The sequence below is a fragment of the Bos grunniens genome, chromosome 6, assembly GCF_055505025.1.
Source record: "Bos grunniens cultivar Pamir isolate PY7600 chromosome 6, Bosgru_T2T1.0, whole genome shotgun sequence".
Classification (NCBI taxonomy): Eukaryota; Metazoa; Chordata; class Mammalia; order Artiodactyla; family Bovidae; genus Bos; species Bos grunniens.
In genome coordinates, this window is record NC_141170.1 from 16099044 (window position 1) to 16114619 (window position 15576).

At 38.4% G+C, this 15576-nt stretch overlaps 1 protein-coding gene across 28 annotated transcripts in view; it reads right to left on the reverse strand.

Moving 5' to 3' along the window:
• PTPN13 (protein tyrosine phosphatase non-receptor type 13) overlaps positions 1-15576 on the reverse strand; it is a 224006-nt gene that overhangs the window by 144379 nt on the left and 64051 nt on the right. For 19 of the 28 annotated variants that reach the window (XM_086404911.1, XM_086404897.1, XM_086404916.1 and 16 more), the window contains one exon: positions 4720-4898. Coding sequence is in view for 22 of the 28 variants with exons in the window: in XM_086404916.1 (XP_086261042.1) it covers positions 4720-4898 (179 nt within the window). In the remaining 6 variants the exon portion in view is untranslated. Of the gene's footprint in view, positions 1-4719; positions 4902-15576 lie in introns of all 28 variants that reach the window. The other 9 variants (XM_086404904.1, XM_086404893.1, XM_086404913.1 and 6 more) reach the window with 1 other exon arrangement.

A 15576-nucleotide genomic window follows, 5' to 3' on the forward strand; every position in this document is an offset into this window, starting at 1 on the left:
GGTAGCTATTCCCTTCTCCAGGGGATTTTCCCAACCCCAGGATCCAACCCAGATCTCCTGCGTGTCCTGCATTGCAGGCAGATTCTTTACTGTCTGGTAGGAAGCACAATTCAGAGAAGGCAATGGCACCCCACTCCAGTACTCTTGCCTGGAAAATCCCATGGACGGAGGAGCCTGGTGGGCTGCAGTCCATGGGGTCGCTAAGAATCAGACATGACTGAGTGACTTCACTTTCCCTTTTCACTTTCATGCATTGGAGAAGGAAATGGCAACCCACTCCAGTGTTCTTGCCTGGAGAATCCCAGGGACAGGGGAGCCTGGTGGGCTGCCATCTATGGGATTGCACAGAGTCGGACATGACTGAAGCAACTTAGCATAGCAAGAAACACAATTACTGCTACTTACACTGTAAGTTAGTGAAAATAAACACTTAACCTAAGATCCCTTTAGTTCACCAGGGATATAGTTCAAATCCCTGGTGCATGTCCAATAATCTTGAAGAGAAAACAAAACAAGAATTTGATTCAGGTTCTAGTCCTAACAAAATGATTTCAAAAGAATTGCCAAATTAATCATGTGCCAAGCAAGCAGGAAGTAAACAATTACTCACTGAAGGGAAAACCAGAGAATCAAAAAGCTTCGTGTGACCTATATAATCTTGTCTAGTTATTTAAATAAATGGGCATGCTATCTGGAAAAGTAAAATTTTAGGGCAAATAAATGCAAAGTGTTGTGGTAAGGTAAACTTTTTTTCATATAACTGTATATGTAGTTTACAAAACAAGTTTCATTGAATGAAGGAAACATTTTCACAGGTCAAGATCTTACTAAGTATTCAATATTATTCATAAGCTAGGCTTTAAGTATCATATATTTTTAAAAAAATTTCATATACTATCAATAGCAAACATTTGTTGAGAACAAGTTAAAAATGGCATATCCTTAACTCAGGAAACTATGAAATGCTTTTACCGTCTTCTTTCTCAAGATGTCAGAGTACAGTTGGCAACTTTGTAGGAATGGAACAATGCCCATCACATCCCCAACACTTGATTCTGAACACCTAGCCTAATAATAGGGAGGCTTCAATCACTTTCCCAAACTCAGGATCTAACAGTTGTACCTAAGTACATGGGAGGTTTACTGTCTGGGTATTCTGGCATCGCAGGACAAACTGGGAAGGCCCTTGGCAAGTCAGAAAAGCACTTGTGCACCTATCCAGCAGTTTTTCAATTGTGGATTTTAAATACCTTGCAGAAAGAATTCATAAACACTTGTGCAAAATTTTTTCTTAACTAGAGAAAACTTACTTATAATTCAGCAGCAGTTTTTAAAACGAAGACACTTGTGACTCTACTGCAGTGATTCTTACAGTTTTCCTTGGGTCACCAGACCCACCTGAGAGACTGATAACCCAGTTTGAAGGACACCCCTGCCCCTAAAGTGCTCAGACACACAACACTTAGTACATCATTTCATTGGTTTGTAGATATCCTGAAGCTCAGTTAAGATTCAGAAATCTCAAGGGTTAAATAATTTACACACACATCATGCCTATCTCTAATATTCCAATTAATCTCTATCTTTAAAAATCTTATTATTAAAGGAATCACAGAGTATACAGAATGAATGCACACTATTTAAATATACATAGCTATACATATGGAGAAGGCAATGGCACCCCACTCCAGTACTCTTGCCTGGAAAATCCCATGGATGGGGGAACCTGGTAGGCTGTAGTCCATGGGGTTGCTAAGAGTCGGACATGACTGAGCGACTTCACTTTCACTTTTCACTTTCATGCACTGGAGAAGGAAATGGCAACCCACTCCAGTGTTCTTGCCTGGAGAATCCCAGGGACGGGGGAGCCTGGTGGGCTTCCGTCTGTGGGGTCGCACAGAGTCGGACATGACTGAAGCGACTTACCAGCAGCTATACATATGGTATCCAGTTTAATAAAACACTACCAGTATAAATGCCTTCATGATATAAAACTACCAACACTGTACATACTGGGTATTAAACAAAGTCCTTTGCAAACACCTCCTTGCACATAATGGGAAATTTCTTAGGGTTAATGCCTTCAGCATTACCTCCACTTCATAGCTATGGTTTCTATTCACTGGTTGCTTTGCATGTACCTTCCCAAATTCTTAAGCAGCTCTCGGAATATAAAAGGTAGATAAAACTGGATTCTCTACCAATTCTCGTCAGTCTTATTTCAGATATATAACCAATGGCTCAAATCAAGATGTCTTCCCCACATTAGAAAATCTGTGTAACAGGCAGGCTTGGTTTTCTGTATCAGTGGTTCTGCATCTGCAGATTCAACCAACTGAGGATCGTGTAGTACTGGAGTATTTACTATTGAGAAGAATATTCACATGAGGGGGTCCATGCAGTTCAAATCAGAGTTGTTCAAGGGTCAACTACATGTCAAAATTTTAAATGCACATACTCTGATTTAACAATGTTACTACTAGGAAATTATTAAGTTAGTTTTTGCACTTACATGCACTGATGTATGAGAAATGATATCCATAGCCAATTTTGAATTCTCCAAAGTTCCCTATCTATGTTATCACAGCTTGGGAATTCCCTGGTGCTCCAGTGGTTTGGACGCTGTGCCTTCCTTGCCAAGGGCCTTGGTTCAATCCCTAGTCAGGGAACTAAGATCTCACAAGCCACGTGATAAGCCGAAAATAAATAAAAATTATCACAGCTTGCTACACAAAATACACATATTTATTCCAAAATTTCTTTTCAGAGCCTTGACAATGAAATTAGATCTTCAAATATCAATGGCACTGCTATCCTCAGACTGGATATTCCTATCATAAACTTTTCCTTCTTCATTGCTTCATCAAATCAACTGTGAAACTCTTTCAGCTTTGCTTCTACTATAACCCCATCATCCCCACCTTTACATGCCCAAGGCCTTATACAATTTTTAGTTCTGTCCCTCAGATTATTAAAATGCCCCAGTTAGATTTCTACATAGTTTTTCATCTCGTTTATCCACTTTCATCAAACTTGGAGGTAACAAATCACATCACATCACTCTCCTAAAGATATATCCCAGAAGAAAGTTTTAAGTTTCTAGTATTCACTGTCTTCTTCATTCTGACCTGTCGTCTCCCTTTAACCACAGCCTTCCACGGAGGGGATGCTCCAGCCTAACCAATCTGACCAAACACTCCCCATCAGAGGGCACAATCTCCTACTCTCAGCACAGCACAGCACAGCAACCCTGAGTGGAATCCCCATTCCTACCTATTTTCAATTTTCTAAATTCTCAGTTCAGTCGCTCAGTCGTGTCTGACTCTTTGCGACTCCATGGACTGCAGCACTCCAGGCCTCCCTGTCCATCACCAACTCCCGGAGTTTACTCAAACTTGTGTCCGTTGAGTCGGTGATGCCATCCAGCCATCTCATCCTCTGTCGTCCCCTTCTCCTCCCACCTTCAATCTTTCCCAGCATCAGGCTCTTTTCAAATGAGTCAGTTCTTCACATCAGGTGGCCAAAGTATTGGAGTTTCAGCTTCAGCAGCAGTCCTTCCAATGAATATTCAGGACTGATTTTCTTTAGGATGGACTTCTAAATTCTAGTCACTATACGCCAACACAAATGCTACCTTCTCTGCCGTACCATTCTAAACAGAAAATTGCTCCTCTTCTAAACTCTATCCCTCTATACATCATTTATTTGTATTTACCTTATTGGTCTATATACATTGATCAGGATCCACCTTCTAGTTATTTTTGTATCTTCCTCACAAGTACAGTGTTTTATACATAGCAGGCTTTTAATAAGTATTTTAAAGCTTGAATTAATAAAGGCTCACATTTTTTTCATGTTTTTTTTCTTAGACCTATACATTTTAATAAAATTACTTCGAATTCTTAAAATAAATATGAACTTCTTGGAATACATGGTCATTTTGTTTTTTAGTTGAAGCATACTGTAATAGCAGGGGGTTTTCCTGGTAGCTCAACTGGTAAAGAATTCGCCTGCAATGCAGGAGACCCCGGTTCAATTCCTGGGTCAGGAAGATCCCCTGGAGAAGGGAGAGATTGCCCACTCCAGTATTCTTGGGCTTCCCTGGTGGCTCAGCTGGTAAAGAATCCACCTGCAGCACAGGAGACCTGGGTTTGATTCCTTGGTTGGGAAGATCCCCTGGAGAAGAAGGCTACCCATTCCAGTATCCTGGTCTAGAGAATTCCATGGATTGTATAGTCCATGGGGTCACAAAGAGCCATGACTGAGCGGCTTTCACTTATACTATAATACTACACCATATGCTATAAGTTATAGGTGTACAACACAGTGATTCACAGATTTTCAAGGTATGCTCCACCTATAGTTACTATAAATATCTGGCTATATTCCCCATGCTGTACGGTATACCCTTACAACTCATTTTGTACCTAATAGTTTGTACTTCTCCCTCCTCTTCCCTTTTCTTATCCCTCCCCACTTCCCTCTCCACACTGGTAACCACTAGCTTGTTCTCTGTATCTGTGAGTCTGTTTCTTTTTTGTTTTATTCACTAGTTTGTTGTATTTTTTAGATTCCATATACTATAAGTAATTTCATGATTATTTAAAATTCAATGAGTGTTTTTCAGAGGGTTGATGTAGGGTAGTTCAGTGTCTATTTTTCCGACGCCCACCAAAACAAAATCAAGCCAAAAAAAAAAAAAAAAAGACTTAATGTTACCTTTTCAACATCGGAGAGAGAAGTGAGTGACTGACTCTGAAGAACCTCTGGTGCAGTGAATGCACGAAGATCCTGATTGGAAATATTTTCATCTGTAAATGACACACTGCCGGATGGCAGCAGCAGCAGAGACCATGGAGAAATGATGAAGCCAAGAACAGCAGGGTCAGCTATGCTTACTGCTTTGTAACCGCCCAGAATGAAAAGGAAAAAAAAAAGGTGTTTAAAATTAGGCAATTATAGATCACTTAAATGAATATCCAAGCATAGTCATAGATACGTGCAGTTACATACACTAAAGCAACATGCTATAAAAAGAGACAAGGATCATTCATCTACTACTGTTAGCATTATCAACAACCATAGATCTGGATCTGGCTTAGTCTTTCAAACTTAGACTAGATGGCAGATCTAAGAAACTAGAGAACGTTCATTGCTAGTCATAAGACTGAACCTGGTTCAAATACTCCATCATAGTGATACAGAGATATGAATAAGAATCAATAGTCCTTACATGTTGGTGGTAGGGGAAGGGATCATGGATTCCTTTGAGGATTTGGTGAAAACTATAATCAAGAAACCCTTTCAAGGGAACTGTCCATAAATATAAAACCCCATAAGCAAAAGGTGTTCATGGATCTCCTTAGAGCCCATTTATGGATCCCAGGTTGAGTCCCTGATTTATAGTATTGAGCCCTGAAATGGACAGAAAATAATTCCCTTGATAATTCATCAGATTTAGAAGTAGTAAAGTTTCCAGCTAAAATGAAAATCTCTTTTTTGCATCAATATGTATACTTGTCTAGTTTCCATTTGTTCATCATTTCAGTAGAATTTCAGACAGCTTCCATGCTACCAAATGGAATCAATGAGGTTGTTAATTTTGTTTTGTTTAGATGTTTGTTTATATTTGCACCTAAGAATTCAGTTTAAGAGTAGTTTTTTAAAAATCCTTAGATTTTAATTTTAGCAGACCTCCTCTAAAAGTAAAACTATATACATTAGGCTCAATAAAACACACTTATTAGAGGGAATTTTATTTTGACCTCACATTTCAAAAGGAAATTAATCTAGGTTTTAAGGTAACTGCTAAATGAAACTGAGTTACAGACTCAAGATACCTCTACAGGAAAGTCACAAAAGGCCTCTGACAAACAGTGACACTATTGTTTGATCTGAATGGGTTATATTCTATCTAACTCAAGTCATAAGAAACTGACAGAAGTCTGTGGAATAGGTTATCAAATATACAGTAAGTATACTTTCCTAAAACCAACTTCTATTAGAAGAGAATCATTGATCTTTTTTGACTTTTAAACCTCTACCTGTGGTCAAGATTCTAATCATCAGAATTTGACTTACGTTGATAAAAAAGCAAACTTTAAAAAAAAAAAAAAGTAAACTTTATTTCTCCTTTGAAGGTTAAAAAGGCAACTACACACTCTCCTGCATTCTTATGAATTTGAAACATGTCTTTAATAATTGTGTCAAGAAGAGAAAAGTGTTTGAATGCATCTTTATTCACTCAGTGTACCTTGTGTTGCCCTGAAGCCCAGTTACAGATCACTGGTCTTCATATTCCAACTCAATCACACATCAGGTTGCTAAGAACAAGACTCTCAATTCTCATGGCAAAATAAGTTTCAATGAATCATCATAGCTGTTAAGCCTAGGTATACTGTTGCTTCTCAGCCACTTTACACATTTTCTTGTTAAAGCTTCTTCTTGGGTATCTATCTCATGCACAAATACCACAAAATTCAGCCAGAGAACTCAAACCAGGTAGAACAATATTTTCTTTACCAAACGTTGCTATTCATAATATTGAGACTTCATGTGTGTCACAGACATAATAAAACAGTCTATGATCAATTCTTTTCAAATTAGCAACTAACGGCCATTCCCTTCTCCGGGGGATCTTCCTGATCCAGGGATCGAACCTGGGTCTCCCACATTGCAAGCTGATTCTTTACCAGGGAAGCCACCAGGAAAGCCCAAATGGGGCAAACACTACAACAATCCCGAAGGCAATGCACTGATACCTGGTGTAAGATGACGATGGCCTGGAACCACAGTGGTAGTGAGAACCTGTTAGAACGTGAGTGTATTTCAGAGACACTTACAGCAAGAATTTCTTGACAGACTGGATGTGGAGTGAGAAAAAGGAGAATCAGAATGACTCCAAGGTTTTGGTATCAGTAACAGGAAGGATGGTGTGTCATCAACTGAGAGTAAAGAGACTACAGGAGTAGCATAGGTTGCTGAGGCAGGGCTGGGAGATTCAACTTTACTTTGGGACCTATTAAGTTGAAGATATCTGTTACATATTCAAATGGAGGTGTCAAGTACGCAGTTGGATCTCAAGTCTAGGAGAAAGATCTGAACTGGAGATATATTTTGGGAGTCATTGCCCTAAGAGATGGTATTGAAAACCCTGTAACTGGATGAGAGGAACAAAAAGTTAGTTTTAAGATCGAAAAGAAATCAAGAACAAGGATTGTGGTTGGGCTGCTCCAACATTAAGACCAGCTGCTCCTTCTCAGTCTTTCCTTCCAGCTTGCTGTTCTCTTCTGGGGCATCCACACCAAGTATGGCATCACAATCTCTCTCTTACAATTCTTTTGTGCATCAGTGTCAAGCTCCACCTCACCATTTTAATTTTTTATTTAATAGTCTTTCTATCAAGGGGCCCAGCATCCAATCCCGAACCTAAGAAAGGGAGTTGAACAAATTCCAACTCTCATGCCAGTTCCTGTTAGCCTTATCTGGGGACAGAATTATGATTTCTGGTATACTTATTGCCATTTGAATTTATAAATTATCAGGGATCACAGCTAATACAGAAGGAGGAGTGCCATCCTAAAGTCTAAATGCTCTGTCCTGTCCCGCCATTCTTGGCATTGGTATCCATTCAGACCTCTGGTGGTTCAGTGGTAAAAGAATCTACCTACAATGTAGGAGACTGCCTGCACTGCAAGAGACGTGGGTTTGATCCCTGGGTCAGGAGGACCGCCTGGAGGAGGGCGTGGCAACCCACTCCAGTTCTTGCCTGGGAAATTTCATGTAGAGACAAGACTAGCGGGTCACAGTCCATAGGACTGAAAGAGTTTGACATGACTTAGAGACTAAACCTCCACCACACTCTTCCTCCCTGCCCCAGGCAACAGACTGATTCTACCCTCTTCTTTACAGGGTGGCACACAACAGAAACTGCTGCAGGTAAAAGTTATCTACAATTGCTTATAGCTTTGAAATTAACAGGTTTGTTTATTCACTTATCAGCACAATGAAGGTCAAAAAAACTACACTGACAAGAAATGTATCTTTCAATTTTTGCTTTAAACAATAAATTTTTGTTAGTTTTTACTGAACATCTAAAGTATACCATTATTTTAAGTAGTTTATATATCTAAATGGCTCAGAAGGTAAAGCATCTGCCTGCAGTGTAGGAGACTTGCGTTCGATCCCTGGGTTGCGAAGATCCCCTGGAGAAAGAAATGCCAACCCACTCCAGTGGGTTCTCCAGTGGAATCCAGTGGAATCTCCAGATTCTTGCTTGGAGAATCCCATGGATGGAGGAGCCTGGTAGGCTACAGTCCACGGGATCACAAAGAGTCGGACATGACTGAGCAACTTCACTTTCACTTTTTATATCTAAACATAATATTCGCAAAACGTCAAGTCATTTGCTCATAGTCGTTGTTGTTTAGTCACTAAGTTGTGTCCGACACTGCGATCCCATAGACTGCAGCACGCCAGGCTCCTCTGTCCTCCACCATCTTCCGGAGTTTGCTCAAATTCACATCCATTGCTGACAGAGTCCATAGTGTTATTGGAAACATAAAATGTATTAAAAAAATAAAAATAAGATTGTAAGTATAAGGTATCTAGAAGGGAGAAAAGAATATAAAAGAGGATTTAGAGGAAATTACTTAAGTAACAATGAAGAGAGAATTAATTTTTTTTTGTATGTGCCTTTAAAATGAGTATGATTTGACCTTGGCTAAGGGGGAGATTCCAAAAAGAGGCAGCCAAGGCAAAAGCATGTGGTCAGGAAATTATTAAATTTGTACAAGGAACAGCAAGAACCTGGAGCAGAGGAATGGTAGAGAACAGTGAGAAACACAATTACCAAGGTGGGTCATAGTTTTACTTGTTAAAAAACACACATACAAAGAAATGACACAAATATTATCACTGCTCTCAAGTGCAGCTTTTAAATGTCTGGTAATAAAGTTGAAGCAGCTGTGACAACAAACTACACTGTTGTCAAATTCCCAAAACACACACACAACATTTAAGCACCACGTTCTTTAGAAAACAGACCACAAAATATATTTTTTAATAATTTAAAGGGTTATGCAAACCTTCGTGTGAGGAAACTTAGAGTCCTGGCTGAAATCTGTCTAATTCACCCTCCTTGTCTAACTAAGAGAAAGAATTTAAGGCAAATGTATTCAAAATCCCTCAAAGAATGCTAACAAAAGAAGATTTAAAAACAGGATTCCAGAAGCTTGTAATTTAGTGTTCCCTAATGTTTTAGTTGTGTGATGACTGTCCTCAAGAATGCTGTTGTTATGAAAGAGTAAACCTGACGTGAACCGATTTCAGTGCTCAAACGATTCTATTTAAAGGCTTTCACCAACATTCCACAGAAAAAGCTGCTTACTCAAAATATTATGCAGTTAGAGGCAAACTTAGAAATAAGCAGAAATCTGATATGCAAAGAAACATCTTAGCACTTCTTTCTGATGTGCCTTTAATCTAAGACATATCTACATATTTTCCCTGCACTGAGGGATCTTCTCATTTCCTTTAGATTGTCCACTTCATTTCATTTTTTGGCCCTCCAATTACAGTATAAAATTAGAGAAATGATCGTAACTGGGTAACAAACATGATAAGGCAAAAGAACTCAAAGTATCAGGAAATCATCTAAAAACTCAGAACAACAATGAAACCATTTTGACCTGAAAAATCCTTTGGTCTATTTAAGCACATATTATGAGCTTTCCCGGTTGCTCAGCAGTAAAGAAGTCCTCTGCCAATGCAGGGGACACAAGAGATGCAGGTATGATCCTTGGCTCTGGAAGATCCAATGGCAACCCGTCCCAGTATTCTTGCCTGAAAAATTCCATGGACAGAGGAACTTGGCAGGCGACAGTCCATGGGGTCACAGAGTCAGACATGACTGAGCAACTGAGCACACACACACATGTTCTATTACAGTACTTGGCAAAAATCTATGCAGAGTCCACTGTTTCAAACTCTGAAGGATCTGATGTAGTCATTCTATCACACAGAATTCACTCATAAACTCAGCTCACATGTGCATTAAAAAAAGACACACAGTGTTAAGTCAATGATCTGGTGTAACAATGCACAAACAGAAAAATACACAGTTTAGAATAGATCCCCTATATTTTAGGACTTTCCTGGTGGCTCAGACAGAAGCGTCTGCCTACGATGTGGGAGACCCAGGTTCAATCCCTGAGTTGGGAAGATCTCCTGGAGAAGGAAATGGTAACCCACTCCAGTATTCTTGCCTGGAAAATCCTATAGATGGAGAAGCCTGGTAGGCTACAGTCCATGGGGACGCAAAGAGTCGGACACGACTTAGCAACTTCACTTTCACTAGTAGTAAAGCTTTGTGATTAAATCATTTAAGATCCACTGGAACCAAAAAAAAAAAAAAAAAGGACAGGGGAGAGGATTCAAATAAATAAAATTAGGTATGAAAAAGAAGTTGCAACTGATACCACAGAAATACAAAGGATCATAAACAACTAGTCCAATAAAGTGGACCAAAAAGAAATGAACAAATTCGTAGAGAGACACAACTTTCTAAGACTGAACCAGCAAGAAATAGAAAATGAACAGACCAGTAACAAGTACTGAAATTGAAACAGTAATTAGAAACTTCCAAAAAGCAAAAGTCCAGGACAAGAGGACATCACAGGCAAATTCTATTAAACATTTCAAGAAGAGTTAACATCTATACTTCTGAAACTCTTCCAAAAAACTGCAGAGGAAGACTCCCAAGCTCATTCTATAAGCCCACCATCATCCTGTTACCTAAATCAGAAAAAGATACCACCAAAAAAGAAAACTACAGGCCAGTATCACTGATGAACACAGATGCAAAAATATTCAACAAAATACTGGCAAACCGAATCCAACAACATGTTAAAAAAATTGTACACCATGATTAAATACAATTAACTGCAGGTATGCAAAGATTCTTTAATATCTGTGAATCAATCAGTGTAATACATTAACAAACTGAAGAATAAAAAACCATATGATCATCTCAACAGATACAGAAAGTTTTTAACAAAATTCAATACCCATTTAAGATAAAATCTCTCCAGAAAGTGGGAATAGAGGAAACTTAAGTGGAGTGGAGTCGTTCAGTCTTGTCCGATTCTTTGCGACCCCATGGACTGTAGCCTACCAGGCTCCTCTGTCCATGGGATTTTCCAGGCAATAGTACTGGAATGGGCTGCCATTTCCTTCTCCAGGGGATCTTCCTGACCCAGGTATCAAACCCGGGTCTCCCGCATTGTAGACAGACGCTTTACCATCTGAGCCACCAGGGAAGAGGAAACATATCTCAACATAATTGGAGAAGGAAATGGCAACCCACTCCAGTATTCTTGCCTGGAGAATCCCATGAACAGAGGAGCCTGGCAGGCTATGGTCCATAGAATCACAAAGAGTTGGACACAACAGAAGTGACTTTGCATGCACGAACCTCAACATAATAAAGGCCACATATGACAAACCCACAGCTAACATCATTCTCAACAGTGAAAAGCTGTTGAGAAATCTTCCTTTAAGATTAGGAACACGGCAAGGATGTCCATTGTCATCACTTTTATTCAATATGGTTTTGGACGTCCTAGCCACAGCAATCAAACAAGAAAAAGAAATAAAAGGAATCCAAATTGGAAAAGAAGTAAAACTGTTATTGTTTGCAGATGACATGATATTATACATAGAAAAACCTAAACATAGTTCCAGGAAACTATCAGAGCTCATCAATGAATTCAACAACATTTCAGGATACAAAATACACACAAATCTCTCATATTCTTATATACTAACATCAGAAGATAAGAAAAAGAAATTAAAGACATAATCCCATTTACCACTGCATCAAAAAGAATAAAATACCTAGGAATAAACCCTCCCTAAAGAGACAAAAGACTTCTACTCTAAAAACTATAAGGTGCTGATGAAAGAAATTGGAGACAACACAGATGGAAGAATATACCTTGTTCTTGGATTGGAAGAATCAATATTGTCAAAATGGTTATAGTATCCAAGGCAATCTACAGATTCAGTGTAATCCCTATCAAATGACCAATGACACAATGAGAACAAAAAATTCACATAATGAGAACAAAAAATTCTAAAATTTATATGGAAACATATAAGATCCCAAAGAGCCAAAGCAACCCTGAGAAACAAAAACAGAGCTGGAGGAATCAGACTCCCTGACTTAAGACTACACGACAAAGCTACAGCAATCCAAACATTATGGTACTGGCACATAAAAGTGCAGATCAATGAAACAGAATAGAAAGCCCAGAAATAAACTCATGCATCTATGGTCAATTAACCTATAACAAAGGAGGCAAAAGTACACAATAGAGAAAAAACAGTCTATTCAATAAGTGGGTAATTACATGAAAAAGAACGAAATCAGAACACTCTCTAACACCACCCACACAAAAATAAACTTAAAATGGATCAAAGACCTCAATGTAAGGCTGGATACTGTGAAACTGTAAGAGGAAAACAGGCAGAACACTCTTCGACATAAATTGCAGCAATATCTTTTTTGAGCCACTTCCTAAAGTGATGGGAAAAAAAACAAAAATAAGCACATGGGATCTAATTAAACTTAAAAGATTCTGCACATCAAATGAAACCATAAACAAAACAAAAAGACAGGCAACCCTCAGAATGGGAGAAAATATTTGCAAACGAAGCAACAGACAAGTGATTAATTTACAAAATATACAAACAGCCCATGCAGTTCTAGGTCAAAAAAAAAAAACAAGCAACCAATCAAAAAATGCGTGGAAGGCCTAAAATAGACATTTCTCCAAAGACAACATTCAGATGGCCAACAAAATACATGAAGATGCTTAACATCACTAGTTATTACAGAAATGAAAATCGAAACTGCAATGAGATTATCACCTCACACCAGTCAGAATGGTCATTGTAAAAAAACCTACAAACAATAAATGCTGGAGAGGATGTAGAGAAAAGGGATCCCTCCTGCAATGTTGGAGGGAATGGAAATTGGCAGAGCCACTGTGGAGAACAACATGGAAATTCCTTTAAAAACTAAAAATACAGTTACTATCAGTTCAGTTCGGTTGCTCAGTCATGTCTGACTCTTTGCGACCCCCATGGACTGCAGCACTCCAGGCCTCCCTGTCCATCACCAACTCCCGGAGTTTACTCAAACTCATGTCCATTGAGTCAGTGATGCCATTCAACCATTTCATCCTCTGTCGTCCCCTTCTCCTTCTACCTTCAATCTTTCCCACCATCAGGGTCTTTTCAATGAATCAGCTCTTTGCATCTGGTGGCCAAAGTATTGGAGTTTCACCATATGACCCAGCAACTTCATTTCTGCGCATATATCCGAGAAAACTGTAATTTGAAAGGATGTATATACCCTGATGCTCACTGCAGCACTATTTACAATAGCCAGGGCATGGAAGCAATTTAAATGTCCATCAACAGAGAAATGGATAAAGAAGATGTAGTACATATATACAGTGGAATATTACTTGGCCATAAAAAAGAATGAAATAATGCCATTTGCAGCAGTAAGAATGAACCCAGAGATTGCCACACTAAGTGAAGTAAGTCAGATAGAGAAGGACAATATCTCATATGATATCATTCATATGTGGAATCTAATTTGTTTAAAGAAGAAACAGAAACAGAGATATCAAAAATAAACTTATGGTCACCAAAGGGGACACACGGGTGGGGGAGGGATAAATCAGAAGCCAGGGATGAACACACAAACATTCTACTATATAAAAGACAGATAGTACAAGAATCTACTCTATAGCACAGGAAAAGTGAAAGTGAAAGTTGCTCAGTTGTATCTGACTCTTTGGGACCTCATGGACTACACAGTCCATGGAATTCTCCAGGCCAGAATACTGAGCTCTATTCAATATTCTGAGATACCTATATGAGGAAAGAATCTTAAAAAGATAATGAATATATGTATATGTGTAACCAAAATACTCTGCTGTACGCCAAAAACCAACATAACACTAAATTAACTGTATTCCAATTAAAAAAAAAAAGATTTATATATATGTATATATAAAATCACTTTTGTGATTACTTTGGCCACCTGATGTGGAGTTGACTCATTGGAAAATACCTTGATGCTGGGAAAGACTGAGGGCAAAAGGAGAAGGAGGGGCAGAAGATGAGATGGTTGGATGGCATTACTGACTCTATGGACATGGATTTGAACAAATTCCTGGAGATAGTGGAAGACTGAGGAGCCTGGTGTGCTGCAGTCCATGGGGTCACAAAGAGTTGGACACAACTTAGTGAATGAACAACAACACATACACACATATATATAAGATATACATATAATCTATATTAGTAAAACTAAATTGGTTATGATTATTAAAAGCAATAGGGCTTAAATGAACAATATGAATAGAAGGCAGCAAGTATCAAAGGATTTGTCCTCCTTTTCAGCAAATCTCCTTGGCCACCTGATCAGCATTAAGGAAACAGCTGCAGAAACATTTTTCTACTGCATTCTTATCATATTCTGAAGAAATTGCCCACATTGTTTCTTTAACATACTAACTTTTCCCTCTCATTTTTCTTCAGCATTCACCTTTCTCACCAATCTTTTTTATCCTCACTAATAAAAACTGCACACCTCAAAATTATATGCCAAAATACTGAACATAATGCTTTTGCAACTCTGTTTCACACACTTCTTCTAGAATATAAGAGGCCTAAGAACAGGAAATATGAATTTCCAAAAAAATCAAGCATAACATTATGATAAGGAAACTGCAATACTTAATATGAATTTGTTTACAATGCTAACTCTAGACCACTAGTCTTAAAAACATCCTTCTGCCCTGCTCTCAGACAACAACTTAACAATTTACATTTTGCAGATCACAAAAATAAATATTATTTTGACAATTATAAAGAAAAGTTTTCTTTCAACTTTTGAACATCAAGAACTCTAACTCTGCATCTTCTTTTTATTCTCCAATCTTTACTACTTGCAGTTACATTTTCAAGTGTGAGGAAAGGAAGTGTCAGCTTTTTTGACAAATATTCACAAAGTCTCTGATTTTGATGGCTTTGGGGTAACCGAGAAAGCACAGAGGCCTTCTCTCTCCTAATACACAGGATTTTTGTGTGAATTCTGGAGACTGGGCACAGGATTCTACACAGTACTTTCCAAAAGCTTCCTGGGGATTCAGATGGGCACATCAATCTACCCAACAGACAAATAAGAACCAATGCCCTTATTACAGTCAATAAAATGGTATCATAGCTCAAGTAAGTTGCAACTTGACCTTGCACATGGCTCCATTTCTATGTCAATTAACTATTACTAAGGATATCATGAGATAGAATATGTATGACTTTATATCCTTAATGCTCAAATTTCTTTTTAACTTATAAAGCCACAAATGAGGCATTTAATAAGAGATATGGTAAGCCAGAAAGTTTTACAAGTAACTATTTTTATCAAATTATAATAAAGTCACTTTGATTTAGAAAGGCAGAATGACTATCAGAAATAATTTTAGACTAGAAGTGAGA